General features: G+C 45.9%; 1 protein-coding gene across 1 annotated transcript in view; it reads right to left on the reverse strand.

Annotated features, from left to right (window-relative positions):
• STYXL1 (serine/threonine/tyrosine interacting like 1) overlaps positions 1–26,406 on the reverse strand; it is a 68,358-nt gene that overhangs the window by 31,714 nt on the left and 10,238 nt on the right. Inside the window, exons 4-6 of the mRNA XM_044004877.1 lie at positions 24,541–24,685; positions 20,759–20,907; positions 13,514–13,659 (exon numbers count right to left, since the gene is read on the reverse strand). Of these exons, the coding sequence (XP_043860812.1) occupies positions 13,514–13,659; positions 20,759–20,907; positions 24,541–24,685 (440 nt within the window). The remainder of the gene's footprint in view (positions 1–13,513; positions 13,660–20,758; positions 20,908–24,540; positions 24,686–26,406) is intronic.

The raw sequence follows: 26,406 nt of genomic DNA on the forward strand, positions 1-26,406 counted from the left end.
TCCCTGAGGGCGGGGGCTGTTTTTAGCCTTTCTCTGTATCCCCAGAATCAGTAGGTGCTTAATAAATGTTCAGTGACTGACTGAACATACAGTGGATACAGTTCATTGAATATAGTGAAAATGCAGGGAAGTATGGCAGATGCTCCCACACAGAGGTTTCCTATTCTAACCATATTCCCCCAATCCTCTCACCCTCTCAGGTCTCTGGGGTGCTGACGGGATAGTTCTGAGACATCTGTTCCCACAGGTTCTGGAAAGGATTAAGGAAGGGGGTGTGTGGCGACACCACAATGCAAAACAGGGACGTGCTGTCTTCCCCTCCATCTCACTAGCGGATGTGATTTTTGGTGGGTGCTGGGGCCTCTCATCTCTGCACCCTTGATTTGAGTGGGCAGTTAGATCTCAAGGGCTCAGGCCAATCATGGAAGCTGTTCCTCCTCTGTGTCCTGCATGGCCACAAGAAGTCTCTCTCCAGATCCAGGGAAGGAAGTTCCCGTTTCCCAGCTCAGCACATCTGTCCATAGATCCCACCGCTTCATTGTCCTCTGTCTTCCAGAGTATCCAGCGGCATCTCACAACTTCTGTTCCACTGGTCCTCCTCTCTGAGGGGTCACTTCCAGGGCTCCTCAGATTTCCTCAGAGGCCCAGGGACAGCCCTTGTATCCCTCCCACTGCACACAATTTTGCTTTCTCTTTCTCAGTCTCTACTGATAGAGAACAGTTGATCACCATCTTCTGTCTGATCCTGTTTTCATTAAACTGAGTCATTCCTTCCTGGAGTCAGTCTGAGGGTCTCTTCAGGCCTCTCTGCCTTGGGAAGAGCTGCCTTATGTCACCAGCACCATCAGCCCTACTGACAACATCTGCTTTCATTAAGGTAGGCAGATACATAAACAGGATTTGTACAGCTGGAGAGCCAGAAGCAACTGCTGCTTCTCCTTTGGCTTCCTGCCCTCTCCTCTTGGCTATAACTGGAGGGGAGGGGGGTTTAATTAGGAGGCTTAGGAAGCTGACTCTGCTCACTCCTCCTCTTCTGCCCTCCCCACAGTGAATTCTTCACGATCCCTTCCCTGTCCTAAGACTGGAGGGGCCACCAGTTCGACTCCTTGGCTTTACTGTATGATCGGATGGGCAGAAGCATAAACACCAAGGCCAGAACTGACTCTCAGTTCACCACGCACATCCCCACAGTGCTGACTTCTGCCTGCACTCTCATGTCATGCCAACAAACCCATGACATAGAGCGGGGGTTGTTCCAGTTTTCATAGGAGCAAACCGAGGCCCAGAAGGTTAAGGGATTTGCCGGACATCGCACAGCTCTCATGTGAGTAGAGAAAGGAGTCTGACTTAGGTCTTAGGTCCCGCCTTTCCCATCACACCTTCAGACCTTCACAACTGCTGAGAGGAAAAGCTCCACAAAACCACCTCTCAGGGGACCAGCTTTTACTCCTTTCACCTTTGAGTCAGAGAGAAATATGTTAGACCATGAAAATCACTGCATCCCTCAGGAGGAAATGGAAGGGGAGCAACCAACATCCTTCATGATTCATCCTGTCCCAAGGGATCTAATACCAGGAGCCTTTGCAGGGTTTGGGGTGGATATCGTCAGATAGAGCTGACAAATGATTTGGGGGCTGGTGGGAAATCTGAGCCCAGCTGTTGGCTTACTGATGCCACGAGGACTACTTAGAATGTCCTAATCTCTTTATTACTGTGGACCATAGGAACATAGGTTTAGAGCTAGAAGGAAACGTATAGCGGCCATTCAGTCCAACCCACTCATTTTACGGATGAAGAAACTGAGGCTCAGAGAGGTTAAGGGACTTGCCCAAGGTCACCAATGAAGTGTCAGAGCCAGGATTTGAACTCAGGTCCTCTGATTCCACTGCACCATGATAGGTTATGAGATTTTGACTATGTGGGAATTCGCCCCACCAATACAGATTGCAATCCATCTTAGAGTCTTGGAGAGTTGTTGGAGCTTAGAAAGGTGCAGTGATCAGCATGTGGCCACAGAACCAGGGTCAGAGGCAAGGTTTGAACCCAAGTCTTCCTTCTATAAAGTCCAGGTCTCTATCCAATACACAATGTTGCTTTCCCTTTGATGATTAATTATCATAATATGGTAACACTTTGGTTCTCTGGAGACTTCATGGAATGAATTATTTTGGATGGCTGGGTTTTCTGGTTGGCAGACACATGCCGCGTTAGCGCAAGTGCTTAAGTCTTCCCCTTCTGAGGATGCAGATTATAACCCCATCCCTGACTTCTCATTGTAGGAATGATGGAAATTGGGTGAACCACACTGACTCCATTTGGGGACTCCACAGTGGATATAGCTTAGTTCCCTTTCTGTTCAATTATGGGTCTAATCCAATTTCTATCTTGTGTGAAAACTTTATTGCATTGTTTAAACCCATCCCTGCATGGCTGAAAAGCTGGACCACCTCTTCCTGCTTCTTAGACATCCTTAACTAAGGATGTAGGTTATGCTGACCTGAAACTCAGTCAGATCTGAAGATTCATGCAAGGGGTTTTCTCACAATTATACATCTTAAGCAACCCTTATGTCTTATCTGAAAACTGGCCCTATGCTGGCCAATCAGCTATTGTTTCCTTGTTCCTTTGACTGAATAGACACTTGGGGGAAGGGGAGGAGGACACCACTTTTTCTGATCTCAGGGAACCGCCCCTGTTCACTCTCCACCTCCCAAATGGGAAAGTCCCTAGTCTTTCTTTTTCTTTTTTTTTTTTTTTTTGTGAGGCAATTGGGGTTAAGTGACTTGCCCAGGGTCACACAGCTAGTAAGTGTTAAGTGTCTGAGGTCAGATTTGAACTCAGGTCCTCCTGAATCCAGGGCAGGTGCTCTATCCACTGCACCACCTAGCTGCCCCCCTAGTCTTTCAATTAAAAACCAAATTACCTAATCTTGTACCCTGGTTTATATCCTGTTAAATATTCTCTTTCAATGCATAAAAATCTGTCTCCCTCTCTATTAGGAGTCCAGTGCCAAGCTGAGGAGGTCTGGACCCGATTTGTTATGCAATTGGCATGCATTGCTTAGTAAATCAATATGCTTGGAAGCCTGAACCTGTTTCCTCAGTCATTTCTTCTTTTACCAGTCAGGTTTTGGCGAAACCGGTCAAGCAGAGTCAGCACTACCACTGCCCGTATGGCAGTCTTTCAGAAAAACTCCCCTTTCTCCATGCCACTTTTTTGTGGAAGACAGCCCCCCCACCCCGCCCAGAGGGCAGCCTCCCCCCCTCAACTTCAGATTTCATCTGCCACACCGTCCTGTGCAATGTTTGTCTCTGTCCTCCTGTGAATGCACCAGAGAGGAGCTGTCCAATGTGCTGGGGGCCTTCCTGTAGGCCCTTGAACAGTTTTAGGTCCCTGTGACCAGCCATCACTCGGGCTGTGTGACTGACCTGCCCCTTTTCCCTAATCACTTCTTTCCCTGATGATGCCTTACACAACGTATTGCACACTGTGGGTCATCCTTGGCACGCTGTGCCCTACTTACACCCTCTGTGTGTCTCTCCATTGGCTTATGGGTCACCCGCAAGTTTTGTAGACTGTGGTATTTTATAATGAAGAATGAAGTGAAAGAGCAAATAGTTTGTGAATGAGACATAAGTCATGAATAAGAAGCACAGACTTTGTGGCATATCTTGTCACTAATTGATCCCTCTTATTGCTCGTTCCTTTCTTGAGATTATCTCCAGCTAGGTTGGACGACAGACAGAATGACAGACCTGGTGCCAGTTAGACCTGGGTTCAAATCTGGCCTCAAACAATTACTGACTGTGTGACCTTGGATAAGTTCCTCAATCCCAGTGTGCTTCAGTTTCCTCATCTGTAAAATGGAGATAACAACAACAACAACAACAAAAAGTAATAATACTCTAACCTACAGGGTTGCTGTGAGGATCAAAGGAGATAATACTTGGAAACTGTTTTGCCAACTGTAAAGTGCATATAAATACTAGCTATTTGATTATTGCTGCCATCATTCTGTATATAACTTGTTTGAACATAGTTGTTTGCATGTTGTCTCCCCCAATAGCTCCCCAACAGCAAGGATGGTACCTTGCATACAGCAGGTGCTTACTAAATGCTTACTGACTTAATGAAATACCTTTTTCACTTATTTTCTTAGACTCAAGGATGGCTGCCAAGGGGAAGCTATGGGATAGGGGAGGGATGCTTCAGAATATACCCTTTAAAAGAATCTGGTAATTTTCAGGTCAGGTCACTAGGAAGGACCAGGGTAGAAAGGGCATGATGAAAGTGGGTCTTGGGGAGAAGAGTGATGTGCTGCTTTTCCCCTGGCCTAATGGTCCCCTCACTGACCCTCAGCCGTGCTGTGTACCCTACTAGTCTGAATCCAGGCTGCACTTCTAATATGGGATCTCCTTGGAAGGGTCAAAAAGGGATACAATGAAAAATGGTAGCACCTATAGGCCGCACTCATGTTTGGTGCCAGCCACTCTTTTTTTTTTTTTTTTTTTTTTTTTTTTTTTTTTTTTTGCGGGGCAATGAGGATTAAGTGACTTGCCCAGGGTCACTCAGCTAGTTTCAAGTGTCTGAGGCCGGATTTGAACTCAGGTCCTCCTGAATCCAGGGCCGGTGCTTTATCCACTGCGCCACCTAGCTGCCCCGGTGCCAGCCATTCTTGTGGGGTTTTGCACCCACAAGGCACGTCCTCAGCCCCCTGTCTTTTCTCATACTGGACGCTAGCCTGCCTGCAGTGTACCTCTCTCCTTCCTTTCTCATCCTTCAAGGCCCACATCATAGTCTTATCTACGTTTTCCTTCCAAAGAATGTAAGGTCCTTGAGGACCAAATCTTTCACTTCTATCTCCGCCTCCCTGATGCCTAGCATAGAGTGTGGCATATAGTAGTGGTTGATGAATATTTGTTGGCTGACAGGTCTAGGGAGTGACTGGCCAATGAGATCATGCAAAGTGCTCTGGAGAAACCTGAGGAGAGAGCTCATCCTTCGGTGGGGGTTTGATCAGGAAAGAATCTGAAGAGTTGGATGAGAACTTAAAGGTCCGGCCAATCCGGAAGCTCCTAAGCTTTTCTTCTGTTTGGGCCACACCGGGCAGTCTAGTGAAGCTGACGGACTCCCCAGGATAAGGTTTTTAAATAACTTAAGGAAATGCTAAATTTCAGACAGAGTTCATTGAAAATAAAGGTGTCATTCCCCCCCCTCCATGTTTTACACAGACCCCCTGAAATCTGTCCCCAGGCCACTGGAGGGCTGAGGACCCATGGGCTCTGGGTCCCCTGGAACCTTTGATTTAGACCAACCTATAACTGAAACAAGATTTCCCTCTACAACATCCCTGACAAATGTTCATCCAGTGTCTCTAATGATGAAGAGATTGGGGGCAGAGGCTGTGGGAATATGGTTTAGTTGCTAGAGATACAAACCACACCATCTGTGGAAGGAACCCTGAGCTAACCATTTTCACTCTGTCAAAGGTACCATTAAAGTGAACTTCTGACATCACACAGACACCTTCCACTGTCTGATCACAACTACCCTGAGGGAGAGCTTTGCTACTTCACCTCATCCTGAGTCTAGGTTCTTTCCGGGAACAAAAGTCTGCGAACTAGGGCTGAACTTTACAGAGCTCCTTCTTCCATAGGTCTTAACATCTGTGAAACCCTTAGTCCCTCCCAAGTTACTTTCTCAAGTACAAAAGGAACAGTCTCTTTCTCTGGGGCTGAGCAACAGAATTCTGGGATGGGGGGTTCAAGTTAGCTCCTCTGAGGATGAAGTGACTTAGCTGTCCCAGAACTGGAAAGGCCAGATTTGAACATGGGTCTTCCTGACTCCGGGTCCATCATTTTATCCACTGGCCTGAATCATTACTAGGTTGTGGGCTAAGCCTATGGTGATTGCTCCCTAAATACTTATTGTGGATATGAGAAAAACACTGATTAAATACAGCCAAGGAAGACGGGATAACTCAGAAGTCCTATTCAGTCGGACGAGGCCATTTTACAGTTTTGTGGCAAGTTTGAAGGATTCCTCTTGCTCATAAGATCATGGAGTTAGAGCTGGGAGGGACCTTTGAAGCTCTCGAGTCCAACTTCCTCATTTTACAGATGAGGATCTGCAGAGCTGAGAAGTGAAGTGACTTGACCAAGGACACACAGCTAGGAAAGAGCAAAGAGCTTCTCCTTCTTCTTCAGTGCCAATGTGAATGGGGGGGGGCAGAGGCACTGTTTCCAAGGCCATGTTTCTGTGGAGGGCCCTGATTTCACTTGGCACAGAGTCAGCCTGCCTAATGCGGGATGTCCCAGCTGCTCATTCCGAGGCCCGGCTTCACACTGTATGGCTTGAGATAGACCACTCTAGGGAGTGGAAATCAGGAAGCGAGAGGAGGGAGACCTCTTTCCAAGAAGTCCTCAGGCTGAGTGTGAGGCGGCACAGATGGGGAGAGCAGCCACAGAGCAGGCCTGCTGCCCTCATCACAGAAACACACTTGACCTAATCAGGTCATCTGATGGCTAGACTGTAAGGTTCAGAAATCTGTTAGTAAAGAATCTACTTTGGCTGGAGGAGAGAGGGGAGGTAAAGCTAATGTACAAACTCATCTTGCATGTCATTCCCACTCACAAAATTGTTATCTGTTTCTGATGCTGGACGATCTGACAGAGCCAAGGATGTTGGCAGGAGAACTTTCTTTTCAGGGTCTTCCGTGGCTGGGGCTGCACTGGGGCAGGGGGCAGCCCCCCTATTCAGGATGGAGGGGGACAGTGGAACTTTGCCAACACTCTAGCACACACCACAGTGGCTTCCAGGACAGGGCCTCAGCACAATCCAAAGAACAGCCTTTATATGTTCTAACCTCTCCTCTTTGGTCACAGCCAATCACAAACACGGCAATTTCGGGATAAGGACATTTCCCCAAAACAGGCAGTTCAGTTCAGCAAACATTTATGTGAAAACTGCACCGGACCTGGCTTCAGAAGACCTGAGTTCAAATCCTGACTGCTTCTTATTACTAGTGTGATGGGGGCAGGTCACTCCAACCAAGTCTGTGAAAAGTTAAGTACCTTGTCTGGGATTACACAGCTACTGTCAGAAGTGGGATGTGAACCCAGGTGTTCCTGACTCCCAGTCCGGAAGGCTTCATGGTGGAGGTGGCATCAGAAGGCAAGAAGAAGGTGATGGAAAGGACTATATTCCAGACAGAGATCAGACAGCAGGAGCAAGGATATGGAAGCAGCAAAGGGCCAAACGTGTGCAGGAGCCACGAACTGGGGTTCGTCGGCTACTTGGGTAATAGCCAACCAGCACTTATTAAACACCTACTGTGTGCTGAACCCTGGGGATCCGAAGAAAAGCAAAAAGCAGTCCTTCCCTTCAAGGGACTCCCATTCTAAGGAGGGAGACAAGAGGCAGGAAAGTGTGGAAGGGGTAGGGGCCTGGGCAGGGAGGAAGGATCATCCATCTTGGACATCCTGAATTTGAGGTGCCTCAGGGCCATCCAGTCTGAGATGCCCAGGAGGCAGCTAGTGACATGTGACTTCAGCTTGAGAGAGAAGCCAGGGCTGGGGGCAGTAACTAGACCTGTCCGGGAATTCTCTTTATAGAGATTATCACTAAAGTCACATGGCGACTCGATGTATCAAGAGGAAGAGCTAGTAAATGTTAATGCTGAATAATCTTCTACGTATTTTAGCTCTTTGAGGAATATTAGACTAAATTAAGATGATTCGAATGCAATGAAAGATGAGCTTCCCCACTCTTAGCAGATTGCCATGTTAGCTGTGCTCAAGGTTTTTTTTTTAAGGGTGCATGAAGTTATTTTACATTTTTGCATGTGGGTTAGGGAAGGGCTGAGCAAATTGTGGTATATGAATGTAAGAGAATATAATTGTGTCCTATGAAATGATGAAAAGATAAAATTAGAGAACCTTTGGTAGTTAGGTGACTCAGTGGATAGAGTACTGGGCCTGGAGTTAAGAAGACTCATCTTCCTGAGTTCAAATCTGGCCTCAGACACTTCCTGTGTGATCCTGGGTAAGTCATTTAACCCTGTTTGCCTCAGTCTACTATCTGTCAAATGAGCTGGAGAAGGAAATGGCAAACCACTCCAGCATCTTTGCCTAGAAAACCCCAAATAGAGCCACAAAGAATTGGACACAACTGAAAATGATTGAACAAAGAGAAATTTAAGAACCTTCTGTGAATTTAGGCAGAATGAAGTAAGCAGAGCCAAGGAGAGTCATATATATATATATATACACACATATATATATCACATATATCACATATATCACAATCACATGATTTTAGACCATATATATATATATATGGTCTAAAATCATGTGATTGTGAAGAACAGTGGAAGAGAGTTGAACCCTGAGTAATTATGATGATTGAAAACATTCTGGTGACCTCCCAGGAGAGTTGTGGGGGACCACTTGGGCAGATTGCAACACTCAACTGTCAGACATGGTCATTGCCTCAACCAGTTGGTTTCACTTGTTCTTTTATTACAAGAGTTTCAATGCTAAGGTTAAGTTAGGGAAAGGATTAGAGCCCAAAGTGTCTATGATACAAAAACATCAGGGAAGCATTATAACAAAGTGGAAAGAATCCTGGACTGAGATTCTAGCTCTGCTGCTTACCCCCTGTGTGACCTTAGGCAAATCATTGAGATTCTGTGGCCTTCAGTCTCTTCATCTATAAAATAAGTGGTGGAGGCAGGGGGTTGGACTTAAATGACCTCTTAGAGCTTTTCCAGCTCTAGATCCATGAAAGGACATCAATAAAACTGAGGAAGAAAGAAGAAAGAGAGAATGAAAAAGAAAGGAAGGCAGGAAGGCAGGGAGGCAGGAAGGCAGGGAGGCAGGGAGGCAGGCAGGGAGGGAGGGAGGAAGGAAGGAAGGAAGGAAGGAAGGAAGGAAGGAAGGAAGGAAGGAAGGAAGGAAGGAAGGAAGGAAGGAAGGAAGGAAGGAAAGAGAGAGACAGAGAAAGAGAAAAACACAGGCAAAGAAGGGAGAGGAAGAGAAAGTAAGAAGTTAAGGAAGAGTGACAGAGGGAAGGAGGAGGCGGCAGCTACAGAGGAGCACATGAAAGTCAGAATGACCAAGTGCGTCGGCAAGGACGAGGGCTCTCCAGGAGTGAGGGCATTTTGCCAGGCTTCAGAAGCTGTTATCTCACATTTACTTCCGTGAGGATCCCAAAGAAAGCTGTGTTTGCTCTTGTGTTGTTGTTATTCATCTTTACCTTCAAAGAGGACCAGTGACACCGTGGGGTGCTATCTTGACTTGTAAGTGAACGAGATTTAAGGGAGGCAGATTGGCACAAAGTCGTCAGCCTCACTCTCTCTTCCAGAGTCACTGCGGTCCAGTGGCAGGACAAAAGTCTAGACAGTTAGCAGTGGCCTGGGCTGGCATCTTCAATGCCAGACCAAGCTCCAAGCACCCCATAGCACCTGCTTCAGCTGCCTTCGTGGCCACTGGAATGAACTGTCCATCCACTTGGGGATGTCTTCACTTGCCTGGGGTAGACATATCTCTAAGTCACCCATAAGTTTGAGGCCTTTTAGTTCCCCTCAACCTGCTTTAGCCCATCTGTAGAGACAGTTTACCAGTGTGTGGCCGCTGCATGTGCTACAGCTTTTGTTTTTTTAACTTATCTTATTTCTTTTGGAGGGGGGCAGGGCAATGAGGGTTAAGTGACTTGCCCAGGGTCACACAGCTAGTAAGCGTCCAGTGTCTGAGGCTGGATTTGAACTTAGGTCCTCCTGAATCCAGGGCTGGTGCTTTATCCACTGCACCCCCTAGTTGCCCCATGTGCTACAGCTTCTTAAAGCCACGGGTGAGAATTGGGTGGCAGATGGATGAGCAGCCCTGCAAAGGGCTTGGAAGCTCTCACACCAGAGGTGCTGCTCCTCCTGAACACCTCCGGAACACTCTTGTGTCAGCATGAACAAGTGGAAATGGCTGGGGACAGAGGAAGGAGACCCGGAGACCCCAGTCCCCTCTCTGCCCTACCTAACTGCATGGAGGCCTTCACAAGGTTTCTTTGCCAAGCTGGACCTCAGTTTTAATTTCTTCTTTAGCTCCAAAATTCTTTTATCCTTTGTGTATGCTCACCTACTTTTCTCCCTGTATTCTCGGTGTCTAGCACAGTGACTGACACACAGTAAGCACTTGATAAATGTTTGTTGTGCTGGAAAAATAACAATTCACCCTTCATTCATCACTTATTTATTAAGCACCTACTATGTACAAGGAACGACTTACAGAAGGAGGTGGGGTGCCAATGCCAATAAGACCCAGGAACTCACAGTCTAGTTGAGGGGAGAGGGAGTAAGAGAGATACCCAAACCACTGCCAGCAGAATACAGTGTGATCTAAACATGTGTGAACAAAGGATGACAGGGATCCAGGAGAGGGCTGATCATGCCCAGTGTGGGGTAGGGGAGGATTCAGCTCAGCCGAGAGCCACTGTATCTATAGATAGAGAGGCTTATGGTCTCTTCCTACTGTTCATGGGGAAGGTAAAATGTGGGTTGGGTCTTAAAAAATGGATGGAATTTTGACTGGAAGGTATGGGGCCAGGGGTCCGAATCAGCAAGGAGGCACTGAGAGGAGGGGGTGCAAACCACTGGTGGCCTTAAGGGACAGAAGACTGTGAAAGAAAGGACCTAAAAACCCTACAAAAAGCAGACAAGAACTGAAAAGTCATGGGTGTCTGGGACCTTTTAGTATAGCCACAAGCTACCTAGCATGTCTTGCTCACTCCTGACACCACCATGAGCTCTACTGGTGCTCAAATGACTAAGCTTTTGATAGACTTGAGTCAACATGGAAAGGCTAAGTGATACCAGGTGTCCCAAAAGTCTTAATGCAGTTTTCAGCTCTAAGAAGCTGACTTCCTCCCTCCCTTCTCTTCCTTCCTTCCTTCCTTCCTTCCTTCCTTCCTTCCTTCCTTCCTTCCTTCCTTCCTCCCTTCCTTCCTTCCTCCCTCCCTTCTCTTCCTTCCTTCCTTCCTTCCTTCCTTCCTTCCTTCCTTCCTTCCTTCCTTCCTTCCTTCCTTCCTTCCTTCCTTCCTTCCTTCCTTCCTTCCTTCCTCCCTCCCTTCTCTTCCTTCCTTCCTTCCTTCCTTCCTTCCTTCCTTCCTTCCTTCCTTCCTTCCTTCCTTCCTTCCTTCCTTCCTTCCTTCCTTCCTTCCTCCCTTCTCTTCCTTCCTTCCTTCCTTCCTTCCTTCCTTCCTTCCTTCCTTCCTTCCTTCCTTCCTCCCTTCTCTTCCTTCCTTCCTTCCTTCCTTCCTTCCTTCCTTCCTTCCTTCCTTCCTTCCTTCCTTCCTTCCTTCCTTCCTTCCTCCCTCCCTTCTCTTCCTTCCTTCCTTCCTTCCTTCCTTCCTTCCTTCCTTCCTTCCTCCCTCCCTTCTCTTCCTTCCTTCCTTCCTTCCTTCCTTCCTTCCTTCCTTCCTTCCTTCCTTCCTTCCTTCCTTCCTTCCTTCCTTCCTTCCTTCCTTCCTTCCTCCCTCCCTTCTCTTCCTTCCTTCCTTCCTTCCTTCCTTCCTTCCTTCCTTCCTTCCTTCCTTCCTTCCTTCCTCCCTTCTCTTCCTTCCTTCCTTCCTTCCTTCCTTCCTTCCTTCCTTCCTTCCTCCCTTCTCTTCCTTCCTTCCTTCCTTCCTTCCTTCCTTCCTTCCTTCCTTCCTCCCTCCCTTCTCTTCCTTCCTTCCTTCCTTCCTTCCTTCCTTCCTTCCTTCCTTCCTTCCTTCCTTCCTCCCTCCCTTCTCTTCCTTCCTTCCTTCCTTCCTTCCTTCCTTCCTTCCTTCCTTCCTTCCTTCCTTCCTTCCTTCCTTCCTCCCTCCCTTCTCTTCCTTCCTTCCTTCCTTCCTTCCTTCCTTCCTTCCTTCCTTCCTTCCTTCCTTCCTTCCTTCCTCCCTCCCTCCCTCCCTCCCTTCCTCCCTCCCTCCCTTCCTTCCTTCCTCCCTCCCTTCTCTTCCTTCCTTCCTTCCTTCCTTCCTTCCTTCCTTCCTTCCTTCCTTCCTTCCTTCCTTCCTTCCTTCCTCCCTCCCTCCCTTCTCTTCCTTCCTTCCTTCCTTCCTTCCTTCCTTCCTTCCTTCCTTCCTTCCTTCCTTCCTTCCTTCCTTCCTTCCTTCCTTCCTTCCTTCCTTCCTTCCTCCCTCCCTTCTCTTCCTTCCTTCCTTCCTTCCTTCCTTCCTTCCTTCCTTCCTTCCTTCCTTCCTTCCTTCCTTCCTTCCTCCCTCCCTCCCTTCCTTCCTCCCTCCCTTCTCTTCCTTCCTTCCTTCCTTCCTTCCTTCCTTCCTTCCTTCCTTCCTTCCTTCCTTCCTTCCTTCCTCCCTCCCTCCCTTCCTTCCTCCCTCCCTTCTCTTCCTTCCTTCCTTCCTTCCTTCCTTCCTTCCTTCCTTCCTTCCTTCCTTTTCTTCCTTCTTTAGTTTTAATAAGCTTAAAACCACACTAAGACTTTTGGGACACCCTGTATTTAGCTTTGTTTTGAAGGCAAAGAAATACAGATTTCCACTTTTAAAGATGCCCTCCAGAAATGATTTTCAAATTAAAAAAAAAGATTATATACTTAATGAGGTAAGATTCATTCATTTGGAAAGTTCATTTAAGCAGCATACCTCCTTTTCTAATAATGTCAGGTGAGATAGCCATTTTTAGAAGGATATGATGCCTTAACTAGAGGGGCAAAGGTTTCCAACTAATGACTCTGCTTCCTACTGTTAAATCGGATCTATCAAAATTGCTCTTATAAAATGACACTAGAGTCAGCATCTCACTGAGAGACAGGTGTAACATTTCAAACATGCCAATGGAGAGTGAAAAAAATGAAACCCACACCTGCCTTGAAGCTCTCTTGATAACAACAAAAGTACCATTAATTGGATGAAAGTGTTTCCCTGGGCTATTATAATTAGAGGTAATACCAACTGAGAGAATTGTCCAGTGCTTCAAATCCCAGGGAGGACAAGTTTAAGGACAAAATTGCAGCTTTTGAAAAGACATGAACATACGTGCTCACTGAAGTTGATCTCTCGATTATAGTTTGAGTACAGCTCTCCTGGGTCTTCTTAGTAAGAGAAGGAATTTAGAAAATTAGATTGAAAGAATTGCTCAACAAATTGACCAATTTTCTTTTTTTTTTTTAATCTAGACAGGGGATAGAAAATAGAGGCATGCATAAATGGACATCCATCAGTTCCACGGATACTCGGCATTGGTAAAATGCTGTTAGAAAGCAGTTAGCCTTATTGTCAGACTCATGCTTCAATTAACTAATAAACTGTCAATCAAACAATCAATGTCTATTGAGTGATGCCTCTTCGGTTGACCTCAACGTCCTGCATTGGGGATGGAAGTTGTGCTGGATAACTCAAGAAGGCCCCAGCATTCTAAGATGCCAGAATTCTAGGGACACGTGCATATGCCATTAAGCAGGTTACAAATTAAAAGACCCTACTCAGCTTCCTACAAAACTCACAGGAGTCCTGCGTTACTTACAAGGGTGTTGTTTCCAAGCAGACGTTGACGTGGGCTTTGACTTTTAAGTGCTTATGCATTTGAGAATTGGAGGCCTGCCAGGAAGTTCCCAAGTAGACCTGTCCGGGCACTATCTCTATTGGGTATGGCTGAAATGCGTCCAGTTCCTGTAGAGGGAGAAGGAAAGGGTTGGCTTGCGGATGAACCCGAGAGCAGCCTTTCTGTTTTTATGCATCTCAACAGAAGGACCCTCTTTAGGACTGGGTGTTGCGTCTGCACAGGCAGGGGTGTTTCCTCTCCTATCAGTGCTTGTGCCTGGAAGGGGACACTCAGAGACACATGGAAAGCCACAGAGCAGTAATGGGAGCCATCTGGGGGAGGAGGGAGGGAAGGAGAAAAATTTGGAACACAAAATCTTATAAAAATGGGGGCAGCTAGGTGGCACAGTGGATAGAGCACCGGCCCTGGAGTCAGGACCGAGTTCAAATTCGGCCTCAAACACTTGATACTTAACTAGTTGTGTGACCCTGGGCAAGTCACTTAACCCCAATTGCCTCACCAAAAAAAAAAAAAAATGAATGTTGAAAACTATCTTTACGTGTGACTGGGAATCAATTAAAATACCATTCAAGGGGTATGAACATTTGAGTCACTTTTGGTTATGCCATTTCACACCTCTACCAACAATGTATTAGTGTGCCTATCTTCCTCTCCCCCACGTTGACTGTTAGACTCTTTTGTCATTTTTGTCATTTGCAGGGTGTGAGGTGAAGCCTCAGGGCTGTCTTGATCTGCATTTCTTTTATCATTAGTGATTTGGAGCATTTTTTTTTCATGTGGTCCTGAATCCTATGCAATTCTTCTTTTGAGAATTGTTTGTTCCTATCATTTGCCCATTCACCTATTGGGGAATGGAAGGAGTACTCTTAAGAGAAAAAGCGTACAACAATGGAATTCACTTGGGGCCAGCAAGGAAGGCTAGAGTTCAGATTACTGCTGGCTTTTGAAGTATCACAAATGCTGCTGGGGAGGACAATTACTTATCTGAACGCATACCCATTTTGTTTTTGGTTACCTTTCCCCTTTGTTATCTGGTAAAAAAACAAACAAACAAAAAACCAGTTGTTTCCATGTCGATAAGAGAACAAAAAGTGCCTCTTAGGATCAGAGGTAGATCTAGAGCAATCTTGTACAAACCCCTCATTTCTGAGATGAGGAAACTGAGGCCCAAAGGGGTTAAATGACTTGGCCAAGGTCACAGATCCCCAAGATGACCCCAAGGGCCTGTAACTTTCCAAGTTGAGTGGTCTTCTGCTGGGTCTGAGGGGCCTGGGGACTCTGACTTCACAGGGGGATAGAAGGGAGCTGGCAGCGGCCTCTGGCTGATCCCTATCACTGTCTTTGGAAGTTTGTGACTGAAGAAGTAAACTCCAGAGAGGGTGGGTCTGGGCACAGCAGTCAGTGAGTGCGGCAACCAAGTCATTGGAGCTATTTCTGTAGGTCAGAGGGCAAGATCCAGGAAGATAATCCCCAAGCAGCAAGACCCAAGGCGCCTTCAGCAGTGGGGAAGGAGCAGAGCTGACTAGCAGAGATAGGAGAAAGGGCAAACGGTGCATCCCTGGAGGGCTGGCAGGAGAGTCATGAGTCCCTGCACACAGCGGATCATACACCATCAGCCTGTAGATTCAGGGAGTGTGAGAGTGGTAGGAGGGTGTCCTCTGGTGTGCCCATCCCAACGTGGGCTTCTGTGGCCATGGCTGCAGGCTCGACCAGCCGCAAGAGCAGCTGGGGGAGGGGAGCTGTTGGGCCCTGCTAAAATCTAGTCTCCTTTGTCTTCATGTCATCCAACAGCTCAGGGTTTAGGATGGGCCGGGACCCACGGGGATCTAGCCAGGGAGGAGGTGAATGGCCAGTCATAGGCACAGCTGGTTGCCCTGGACAGAGGCAGAAGCTCTGCCCCTACTATTCCAGAGGATATCGGATCCAGCACATTTTTAGAACACAAGCCTCCTCAGTAGGCATGAGGGCAAGGGAAGCCCCTTAACCCAGTAAAGGGACTCTAGGAATTAAGTGCCCTTTTCAAAGTTTGACAGTAGGGACAGAATAGACTCTCCCTAGAAAAGGCAACATGCCACTTCAGTTCATAGAAGAGAATCGTTGAGGCAGAAGGAGCCCTGGAGACCACCTAGGTCAGGACTCTTAAGCTCTTTTGGGGGTCCTAGGTCCCTTGGACAGTCTGGGGAAGCCTACAGACAAAACTTCTCAGAATAATTAATGGTTTTATGTCATTAAAGGAAATGCGAGTAAAAAAAAAAGATGCCATTTTCCCCAATGTCATTTCACAGAACCCTTCACATCTATTCATGGATCTCTTGGGGGGCGGTGTCTGTCAACCCTAGGTTAAGAAATCTCAATCTAGGTCAGCCCTCTCCTTTTACAGGCTCCAAGAAGTCCAGTAACTTGCCCAGGCCACAGAGTGTGGCTCCTAGTAAATGTGTCTTAATGAATCAATGAGTGGGCCAAAACATGTGTGTACAGGGAAGGCTCGCTATGGAGCCATTTTGCTCAGTTTCTTCATCTGTAACAGAAGGGTATTGGGTTAGCCAGGCTCTGAGATTGCCAATGCTTCAAAGCTCAGACCACTACCATACCCCAAAGTGGCCTGAGGCCACCAGCCCCCACACCTATTGCAGAGCTGCAGAAAAATCAAAGGCCTGCTTCTCACTCTAAAACATGACGGATAGAGACATCATGGATGCCCCAACTACCGTGGCAGTCTGAGCCAACTGTTAAGGAACAGCGACTCACTGGTACAGCTTGTCAAATCTGAGACACCACCAGACACAAAACACGGTTGATGTTAGAGAGCTCTTGCTCCTCGATGCTGACAGCCCTTGGTGCTAGCAGTCAACTTGCAGCTTAAAGATTCCAATTAAGTTTGTCTAATACTTTGGTGAATTTTGAATCCCATGAGGACCCATGCTCTGTCCACCTCCAGAGGTTACAAGCTCTCCATGCCTGCTCATCCTGTGTGACTGTTGTCAGCAGGAAATTAAAGCTTTAGAGCTGCACAGGCCTTTTGAAGCCAGCGAGGACAACCCCCTCATTTTACAAAGAACAGAGGATTTGCATGACTTGGTCAAGGTCACATAGCAAGGAAGGAAGGAAATAGCAGTGTCAAGACTTGAACTCTGGCCCTCTGACTCTGAAGCCTTTATCTTTCCATCATTCTTCACTGCTTCCCTAGTTTGTGTCCAGATGCTAAAGGACTTCCTCTTGCTTATAGGACATGTTGTGGTTACCACTGTTATCTCTCACTGAAGTGTGTCCTAAGAATATGGTATAATTCTATATGACTCTAAGACAGATGTAACTATGGAGATAATGTTCAGTGATCTGAATACTGACCTCATGCAAGGAGAAAAACAGGGAAACATATGGTCATCTAAGGGCTATGCCCTGCAGAAAGTCAAAATAAAAGAACGAGTCCTTGACGACTATGAGATTCTCAGATGTTCCTACTTGTAGATGACTGACTGCTAATATCACAAAACCTCTGGTAAAACTGACGCTATTGCAAGAGCTTAGTTCAATCATCCACACTTGAAAAACAAAGCGGATGCAAAATGCACACATAGAGCAAGTCTCCTAATGTGTTTGTATATGTCTACACGTACTCACATGCATATATGCATATCATTTACATGCATAAGCACGTGTGTGTGTGTGTGTGTGTGTGTGTGTGTGTGTGTGTGTGTGTGTGTGTGTGTGTGTAACTTAGCTTCTACAAATGAACGATGCTCTGGGCTAGGTACTAGAGCTCTGATTTCACTGGTGGAGGTGCCCCAGTAAAGCACTGTAGGTAGGCACCTTCTCTGGAACTTAGTCTTAGGGAGCTGCCCACAACAGGATAAGTGACTTGCCCATTTATGTGTCAAAATTGGGATATAAAAGCAGGTCTGCCTGGCTCCAGGAGCAGTTCTCTATACATGAGGCTGAAATGATTCTAACAGAATGGACTCACAATTAAACAGGAAGAAGAGATGAGGCTGAATGACATTTGGGAAATTGTACATCATGTTCCTTAATTTGTTTTGTTACAAACTTAATAAACAACCACAAGGTTGTTTGAAAGCAACCTTCCAAAAGATGGAATAAAATCTTATATAAAATCCATTTAAGTCAGTAGAATCAAATGAATGAACAAACAACAAACAGGCCACAAATGCTTTTGTTTTATGTCCTATTCCAGGTCTGCCTACAGTTCTACTTTATTTCTTTAAAATTTATTTTGCTTTGAACAGCTATAGTTAGTGTGCATAGTTTTGTTCTGATAGGTCTTTGCTTTTCAATGCTTCATATGGTTCTGCCAAGATTTCCTTGTTTGCTCCACATTTATCATTTTTATGGCATCATAATCCATTAATGTGCTATAATTTATTCAGTCATTCTCTAATTAGTAGAGATGTAGGTGATAGGTTGTTCCCATTTGGGAGCTATTTTTTTCTGTGTTGTATTCCAGAAAATATCAGCTTTTGGTGGCCTTCTCTTTCTTCAACAAGGCCTGAGCCATGCCCTTCTCTTTTTTTTTTATAAAAGTATTTTATTATTTTCCAGTTACATGTAGAAATAGTTTTCAACATTTGTTTTTAAAAGATGCCTAGTTTTAAATTTTTCTTCCTCCCCTCCCTCCCCCCTCCCCAAGACAGTAAGCAATCTGATATAGATTATAAATACAATCACATTAAACATATCCCTGCATTAGTCATGCTGTGAAAGAAGAATCAGAGCAAAAAGGAAAAACCTCAAAAAAGAAAAACAAAAAAAATAGAAATAGTATGGTTCAATCTGCATCTAGATTGCATAGTTCTTTTTTTTCTGGATTTGGAGAGCATTTTCCATCATGCGGTCCTTTGGAACTATCTTGGACCACTGTATTGCTGAGAAGAGTCAAGTCTTTCACAGTTGATCAACACACAAAGTTGTTGATACTGTGTGCAGTGTTCTCCAGTTTCTGCTCATCTCACTCAGCATCAGTTTGTGTCAGTTCTTCCAGGTTTTTCTGAAATCTGCTGGCTCATCATTTCTTACAGCACAATAGTATTCCATTACATTCATATACCACAACTTGTTCAGCCATTCCCCAATTGATGGGCAACCCCTCAATTTCCAAATCCTTGCCACCACAAAAAGAGCAGCTATAGACATTTTTGTACATGTGGGTCCTTTTCCCTTTTTTATGATCTCTTTGGGAAAAAGACTCAATAGTGATATTACTGGGTCAAAGGGTATGTATAGCTTTATAGCCCTTTGTATGCCCTCTTCTCTTGATTGGTGCCTCTTCCTTTCTCTGGATTCCATGCAGCCTTACCAATTGACACTTCTACCCATGACATCAGAGGCAGAAAAACAATCAAATACATATTAGGGAAACCTAATCCTCTTTGGGATCTCTGAGCTTTCCTGAGACATGGATGGCAAAGGACCCAGCTTTCCCACGTGTCAACAGGGTGAAAACTTGGCGTTGCCAAATCCTGGGATAAGCTCGTGTGTGTGTGTGTGTGTGTGTGTGTGTGTGAGTGTGTGAGTGTGTGAGAATTGGGGTTAAGTGACTTGCCCAGGGTCACACAACTACTAAGTGTCAAGTGTCTGAGGCCAGATTTGAACTCAGGCCCTCCTGACTCCAGGGCTGGTACTCTATCCACTGTGCCACCTAGCTGTCCCCTGCAGGATAAGCTCCTCTTAGGACTACAGGGGCACACCAGCCAGAAGCCCTTTGGCCACACCCTGGTTACATTCTCTCTATGCCCTACCTGTTCCTCTATGGAAGTGTCAGAGGCTGCTGTCCGTTGGGTTTGGGTGCTACTGCCCTAGGGGTGGATTTGTCAACTGCTGCTCCAAGTTAGGGGCTGGATGCAGCCCTTATTGACCCTTCTTTTCCCTCTCTATTCCCAGTCTCAAGTGCCCTCTATTAAGCCCCAGTCATAAATACACCAAATATATACATACATTTACTAATAAATAAGTAAATGATTAAATAAATGCACAGATAGATGGATAAATAAATAGATGCACAGCAACTCCTATGGAGAAGGAGCCAGCTGATCCCACCAGCTGCCCCTCACAGGACAGACAAGCCACTAGGAGGCATCATGGGCTGAGCAAGCCAACCCCCCCCCCCCCAGCACTGTGACCCCCTCAGACCTTAGTGGAGAATAGCCATGCTTGCAGCTTGGCACCCTCAGCCATCATCCTAGGAAGCACCGCCTGTGCAGATGCAGCCTGGACCTACCCCTGCAGGCGTTGTGGCCACAGCCACTGAGGACCCAGAGAGGAAAGTTCTTGTCATCAAAGGACCAATGGTTCAGCATCAGGAAAGGATAGGATTTTACCTGTGCACGACCTGACCTGTTGCTGCACCCTAAGAATCATGGGATTTTTCTACCTCACTTGCAGCTGAAGCCTGGGGGTTGTCTCCTCCATCAGAATGTGATCTCCTGGCAAGCAGGGAGTGTCCTACTTCCTTATCTGTCCCTCCAAATACTTAAGGAGGTTTATTCATAAAGGGTCCTTGGTGGTCAGCAGGGGCCGGCTCATCTCACTCATCTGAGTGCCCCCTCTTAAGTCCCTGCTGTAGACCCCTCCTCTAACAGCCATGACTATGTTTGTACAGATTGATCCTTTGTTTCTTTCTGTGAGAGCTTTAGGACAGAGTGGTGACAGACACCTAGCTTTCACTGGTCCCCAACAATCGCTATGGAAAGAGCCTCACTCTTTCATAACAGTTTTCTCAAATCAAAGCTGGGTCAGACGGCTCCAACTAGGGAACACGAGGACCTAAGGCAAGCAGCACAAGCTGGTGGGAAAGCAATGGATTCCAGTGACTTAGTGTCAGGTCACTCAGCTATGACATGACCTTGGCCAAGTCACTTCTCTGAGCCTCCTCTGTTTATAAAGATCTCGTTCCATTCCAAATCTCAGGATTCCCTGACTCTGGTTCTAGTCTTGGCTCATATCAAACCATTTCTACTCTGTGAAGCTCAGTTTCCTCTGTAAAATGACAAGGTCCCTAGGATCTTTATAGACTGAGAGATGAAAGGACCCGAGTCCACCTCATCCAGTCCCTGCACTTTGTAGGGGAGGAGGCCGAGAAGTCAGGTCACATAGGCAACAGAACGGAGACTCAAGCCCAGATCTTCTGACTTCAGATTCTAAACCTCTGATGCTAAGAATTTTGGGGGAAAGCTCCCCCTCCTCCAGCCTTACCTGAGGCATTGAGAAAATCTTCTGAGTCCTGAAGAAATGATAGCAAGCGGAGAAACGCTCGTAGCCCCCATTCAGGATGTACACAGGGTACCGAGTGTGCTCCGCCAAGACCTTGGCGCCCTCTATGGCAGCCCCCATCACAACATTATCTGCAATGAAGAGAGACCCAGAGCAAGAGGCAATCAGTCCCACTTCTTTTCTTAGCCTCTCTTCTTGTACAAGTTGTGAAATGCCAAAGAGAAAATATTCATTCCATCTCTGCTTTTGGGGACCAGTCTGCTAGAAATGATTTTCTTTAAGCCAGTCTCTTAGTCATTTCTGGATTGTAGAGATTTCAAAAATGGCGACTTCCCCATGCCCACCCAACACGTCTCCATCCCAGGATATTTTTAGGTAACATTTCTAGAAATCTCTAGGAAGAAAACCAAGATAGTAATAACAGTTCTGGGTTAACATTCAGAATAATTGAGCAACCAAGTCACCTTCTCTTTCCTCCTGGACCATTCTGGGAGGAATCATTAGGGACCTTCCCTGAGATTGTTATCAGAATCTATACTAAATAGAGGCACCAAGTGGAGAGGGTACCTCCCCTTCAATGGAAGAAGACATACTACTTGGGGGTAGGTCCTTTAGGGGTGGGGAAAGCAAATGTTCTTATCACCTTTAATCTACCTCCCCAAGAAAACCCTTGGCTTTTGCTCTGCCCACTTTCCAAAAGGGAAAATTGGGAAAGAGTTTTAGGCTAGGGAAATACTATTGCTTAGTATTTGTAAAACGACAAAGGAGGTCCACCGGGCAGGGCCAATTTGTGTCATGACAGCTCTTTGTGCAAAAAAAGTCACCTAGAAAGTTTGAGGCCTGAGTGACTCTGCACTTCCCTCCACACCTGAGCTACAGGTGTGTGCTGGGGCCATATGCCCCAGCAGCTCTGACTGGGGGGCAGGGGATTAGGTAACACTGGTGGGGGACTCAGGCAGCTCTGGCTGGGGGGCAGCAGTAGAGATGGAGACTCAAAGCAGTGCTGCCGGGCACACTTAGGCCCCCTGGAGGCTGCTTACTCTTCCAAGAGAGCCCTTAAGCAGACTCTCCAGCTCCTTGATTCTTTCACCAATGCTGGGTCACAGCTGAATCGTGAGCTGGTGAAAGCCTATTGGACTGGTTTGGGCTGGAGACCAGGGATTGTCCCATATCAGCCCCTAAGACTGAAATTTCTATTTCATCTCAAAGGCCATGGGGACCATCTGAAGGGTCAGAGCTCTACTACAGGAAGATTATTTTGGCAGATGAGTGAGGGAGGAAGAGAAGAGACCCTGAGAAGGTGGCTGGTACCATGGTTCATTGGGAGGTGATGAGAGGCTGAATAAGGAAGGTGGTCATGGGAGTGTGGACAAAGGATGGACTGGAGAGATCTTGGGGAAATAGAATCAACCAGACTTGGTGACTGATTGGCTAGAGGAGGTCTGGAAGAGGCAAGAGTCAAGGGAGACCAGCAGGGTGGTAGTGCCCTCAACAGACACAGAGAAGGTTGGAGAAAGAACAGATTTTAATAAGGGTTGTTGTTGAGTTGTATTTCAGTTGTGTTTGACTCTTTGTGACCCACCATGGAGCTTTCTTGGCAAAGGTACTGGAGAGGTTTGCCATTTCCTTTTCCAGCACATTTGACAGGTGAGGAAACTGAGGCCAACAGGGTAAAGTGACATTCCCAGGGTCACACAAGTAGGAAGTGTCTGAAGTTGGACATACAAGACTGAAAATCAAGAAAGGGAAAACTGGAAAGCAGTCTGGGAAAAACAATCAATAGCTCTCTACATTCCGATCTTAAACCCTAATTCTCACCACAGTAAGCTCCAAATGGACACATGACCTAGACAGCCAAAGTCATGTCACAAAAAAAGAGAGAATGGAAGAAAATCCCTTGCGTAACTATGGATAACAGAAGAAGTCTTAGCTAAACAAAAGATAAAGACAATCACAGGAGATAAAATGGACGGTTTTGATTATATAAAATTGAAAAGGTTTTGCACAAACAAAAGCAATGCAGTTAGAAGGGAAATAATTCAATAGGTTAAAAAATCTTTGCAGCAAATTCCTCTGATAAAGGTTGGTTATACAAAAACAATGAACTGATACAAATATCAAAAGAATAAAAGTCATTCTTCAATAGATAAATGGTCAAAAGATACAGTTTTTTTCTTTTTTTCTTTTTTGCGGGGCAGTGAGGGTTAAGTGACTTGCCCAGGGTCACACAGCTAGTAAGTGTCAAGTGTCTGAGGCTGGATTTGAACTCAGGTCCTCCTGAATCCAGGGCCCATGCTTTATCCACTGTGCCACCTAGCTGCCCCAAAAGATACAGTTTTCAAAGGAGGAAATCCAAACTATCAAAAAAAATTCAAAAAAATACTTCAACTTACTACTAATAAGAGAAATGCAAACTAAGACAACTCTGAGATTCCACTGTATACTCTTCTGACTGGTAAAGAAGACAAAAACGGACAATGACAGCTGGAAGGGTTATGGGAAGACATGACTATTGGTGGACTGTGAACTGGCCTAGCTATTGTGGAAGCAATCTAGAACATTACCCAAGAGTCACTCAACTATGCATACCCTGTGTCCCAGGAACACCGTGACTAAGCAAGTGCCCAAAGAAACCAACTTCAAAGGGAAAGGACCTCGTTGTACTAAATGCTTACAGTGGCACTTCTTTTATTGTAGCAAAGAAGGAGAAATAGAGTGGGAGCCCATCAATTTGGGGATTGGCTCAATAAAATTTGGTATGTGAATGCATGTGAAGATTATTGCTTTATAAGAAAGGATGGAAGCATAAGAGAAATCTGGGGAGACTTGTATAGACCAATGTAGAGTACGGGGAATGGAAGCAGAACAACTTACACAACAACATTGTAAAGACAATTTTGAGATCTTGTCTCTGGAAGAATGACGATGAATGGAGTCTCCTCCTTTGTGAAGGAGAAGGAATGGGTTGTAGGAAGAGATACTACTATTAAGACACTAATTTGTCTTGTTTGGCTCTACTTCATTATGTGAGGAAATTTATTTGGGGAAGTAGAGAAAGTTGCAGGAAGAATGGGGGGTAACATAGTAATATAAAAAAGGGAAGAGAGTAAAGAAAATCATGCCAATGAAACATTAAAAGAAGAGAGGAGGGTGGAGTTCAGGGTGAGATGCGACAAGCAGGGCAGTGTTGGCACTACCACAAGCTGTTTGCAGTGGATTTGTGGTTTTGCATGCAATCATCTAGCCTTTGCTTATGGAAATATCCATGTTTAATGGTGATTTTCTAGTTCATAATAAAAAGAATGTGATTTTTAAAACAGGTGGAAAGAATCTCAGGGACCATCTAATTCACTCTCCTCATTTCAGAGTCAGGAACCTGAGGCCCAGAGAAGTTCAATGACAGGATTATAGACTCATTGACTTAGAGCTAGAAGGGAAACTATCTGGCCCATTGTCCTCATGTTACAGACAATGCAACCACGACAATGAAGCAAATGGCCCAAAGCTACATGAGGAGAGAGCGTCACAGGTGGGATCTTAGCCCAGGCCTTGGGTTCTGGAGCCCATGCTGATGGATGCCTTCTCCAATGAGAGTCATGGAAACTGAGGGAACAGGAGCCATTCCTGAGCTTCAGCTGTCTAAGTAGCCATGAAAACAAACGTCATTTAGAAGGCCCAGTGATTTTCCATCCACAGTTTTTTCTTTTGACTAGCACATTCTTCTCTCACTCCTGAATGCCAACAAGGGAGTTGTCCAGACATACCTTCTTCTTCATCAGAATTTTCAATACTCTCTCTTTCCTCTAGTTCAAAATTCACCTCCAAGGAGTTGGTTATTCCATCATACACAATGCAGTACTTCACACATTCCAGATCCATCGACTCTGGAACAACATATTCACCTCCCTTCTAACAAAACAACAAGAGAATATGGTTAGCGGGTTAACACTCAGGAATCCTAGCAAGCAAGCAACTAGCCAAATATGATGCAGCCCTTTTCCTAAGTGGAAGTCCTCAACCAATGGTGTCATAACATAGGCAGTGAGTGAACCTAGGGAGGCCTCAGAGCATTCATTATAGGGCCCTGTAATTGCAAGAGATGCTTAACTCCTCAGCCAACACAGAAATCACCTCTAACAATATACCTGCAGGTTGGTCGTCATATCTTGCTCAAACACTTCTGATGCCAAAGAACTCGCTGCCTCAGGAGGCAGCTGTTTCCATTTTCAAGTAGCTCAAATTGTTAGAAAATTCTTCTCTGAAGCCAAGTCTCCTGCGACTTCTCCCTAGCAGTCCTTGAGGAAGGTGGGTCCCTCATTCACATTATGACCCTTCAGAGACTTGTCTCCCCTCTTTGTATAAAATCTCACCGTGTCGTGTATTTAATAAACCCATTCTGATGCTGATGCTGGATGAGGAGGAGCTCAGTGAAGAGGGATAAGTTTTGTCTTGGACAGATGTTAAAAAAGGAAGTCGATTCTAAGGAAAAGAGACTTCCCTAGGAGAGCAGAAGGCAGGCAGAGATGTTCTCCCACCCTTTAATTTCTCTGATCGTACATAAGGAGGGAGATATTTATGAAGCTAACTGACAGAGCTATGTCAATAACTCCCAGGGAACTCCAAGGATGGCGCCTTCTACTGGGTGTGTGATTGGTCTTGCTGTTCTTCAGTCATGTTCAAGTCTTTGTCTGTCTTCTTGGCAGAGATACTGAAATGGTTTGCCATTTTTTCTCCAGGGTGTCACCATTTTACAGATGAGGAAACTGAGGCAAACAGGGTTCAGTGACTTGCTCAGGATCACACAGCCAGTGAGTGTCTGAAGCCAGATTTGAACTCAGGTCTTCCTGACTCCCGGCCCAGTGCTCCATCCACTGTTGCACAACTCAGTGCACCGAGTTGTGCAACAGTGCAATTCAACTCTCTGAATGGGAGAAAAGGAGCCCCTTGTGCAGAGCTCCAACTCTTTTTGTTTCTCCTTCCACAAGCTTGGGCCACTGTCTCTGGCTCTGCTCTCAAATGCTTCCTTTAAGCAGTGTATGATATGATTATGGATTTGAGTCAGATTAAACTCTGAGGATGGGGTCTGGAAGGTACCCAGCCCTGACCCAATATAGTTAGCTTAGAAGTTTATTGCTTGTCAAATTCTCACTGTCTCCTTTAAGTTTAATTGCCAATTATTTCTTTGACTTCCCAACATAGCCGAAGATAAATTTTAACCCTGTCATCCTTATCTTTAGAGACAGGGGCCTGGAGAGGGGAGTCAGTGGGAACTGTGAGATTTGAAACATCTGACTCTCACTCCCCTGTTTCCTTTTCCTTTGGTTTGACCTTGTTCCCCCTCCCCTTTTCCCCCTTGCTCCTGGAACACGTATGCATGTCTCCATACATTGATCACGAGTTGAACACGCACCTTGGATGAGACAGGATTGGATGTTAGATTGTGAGCTCATCCACCCTAGGTGTACGTGGGGACAGTCCTTTTCAAGATTACTATAAAAACCTAGAGGATTGGGCATATCTTTGCAAGACTTCAATGTGTAATTGGGTTTTGCCCGTCCTCATGAGGATGTAATAAATCTGTCTCTGCTTGACTTGGTGGTCTCCTCGAGTTATTTGGGCAAACTGAGGCA

The sequence above is a fragment of the Dromiciops gliroides genome, chromosome 4 (assembly GCF_019393635.1).
Source record: "Dromiciops gliroides isolate mDroGli1 chromosome 4, mDroGli1.pri, whole genome shotgun sequence".
Lineage (NCBI taxonomy): Eukaryota > Metazoa > Chordata > Mammalia > Microbiotheria > Microbiotheriidae > Dromiciops > Dromiciops gliroides.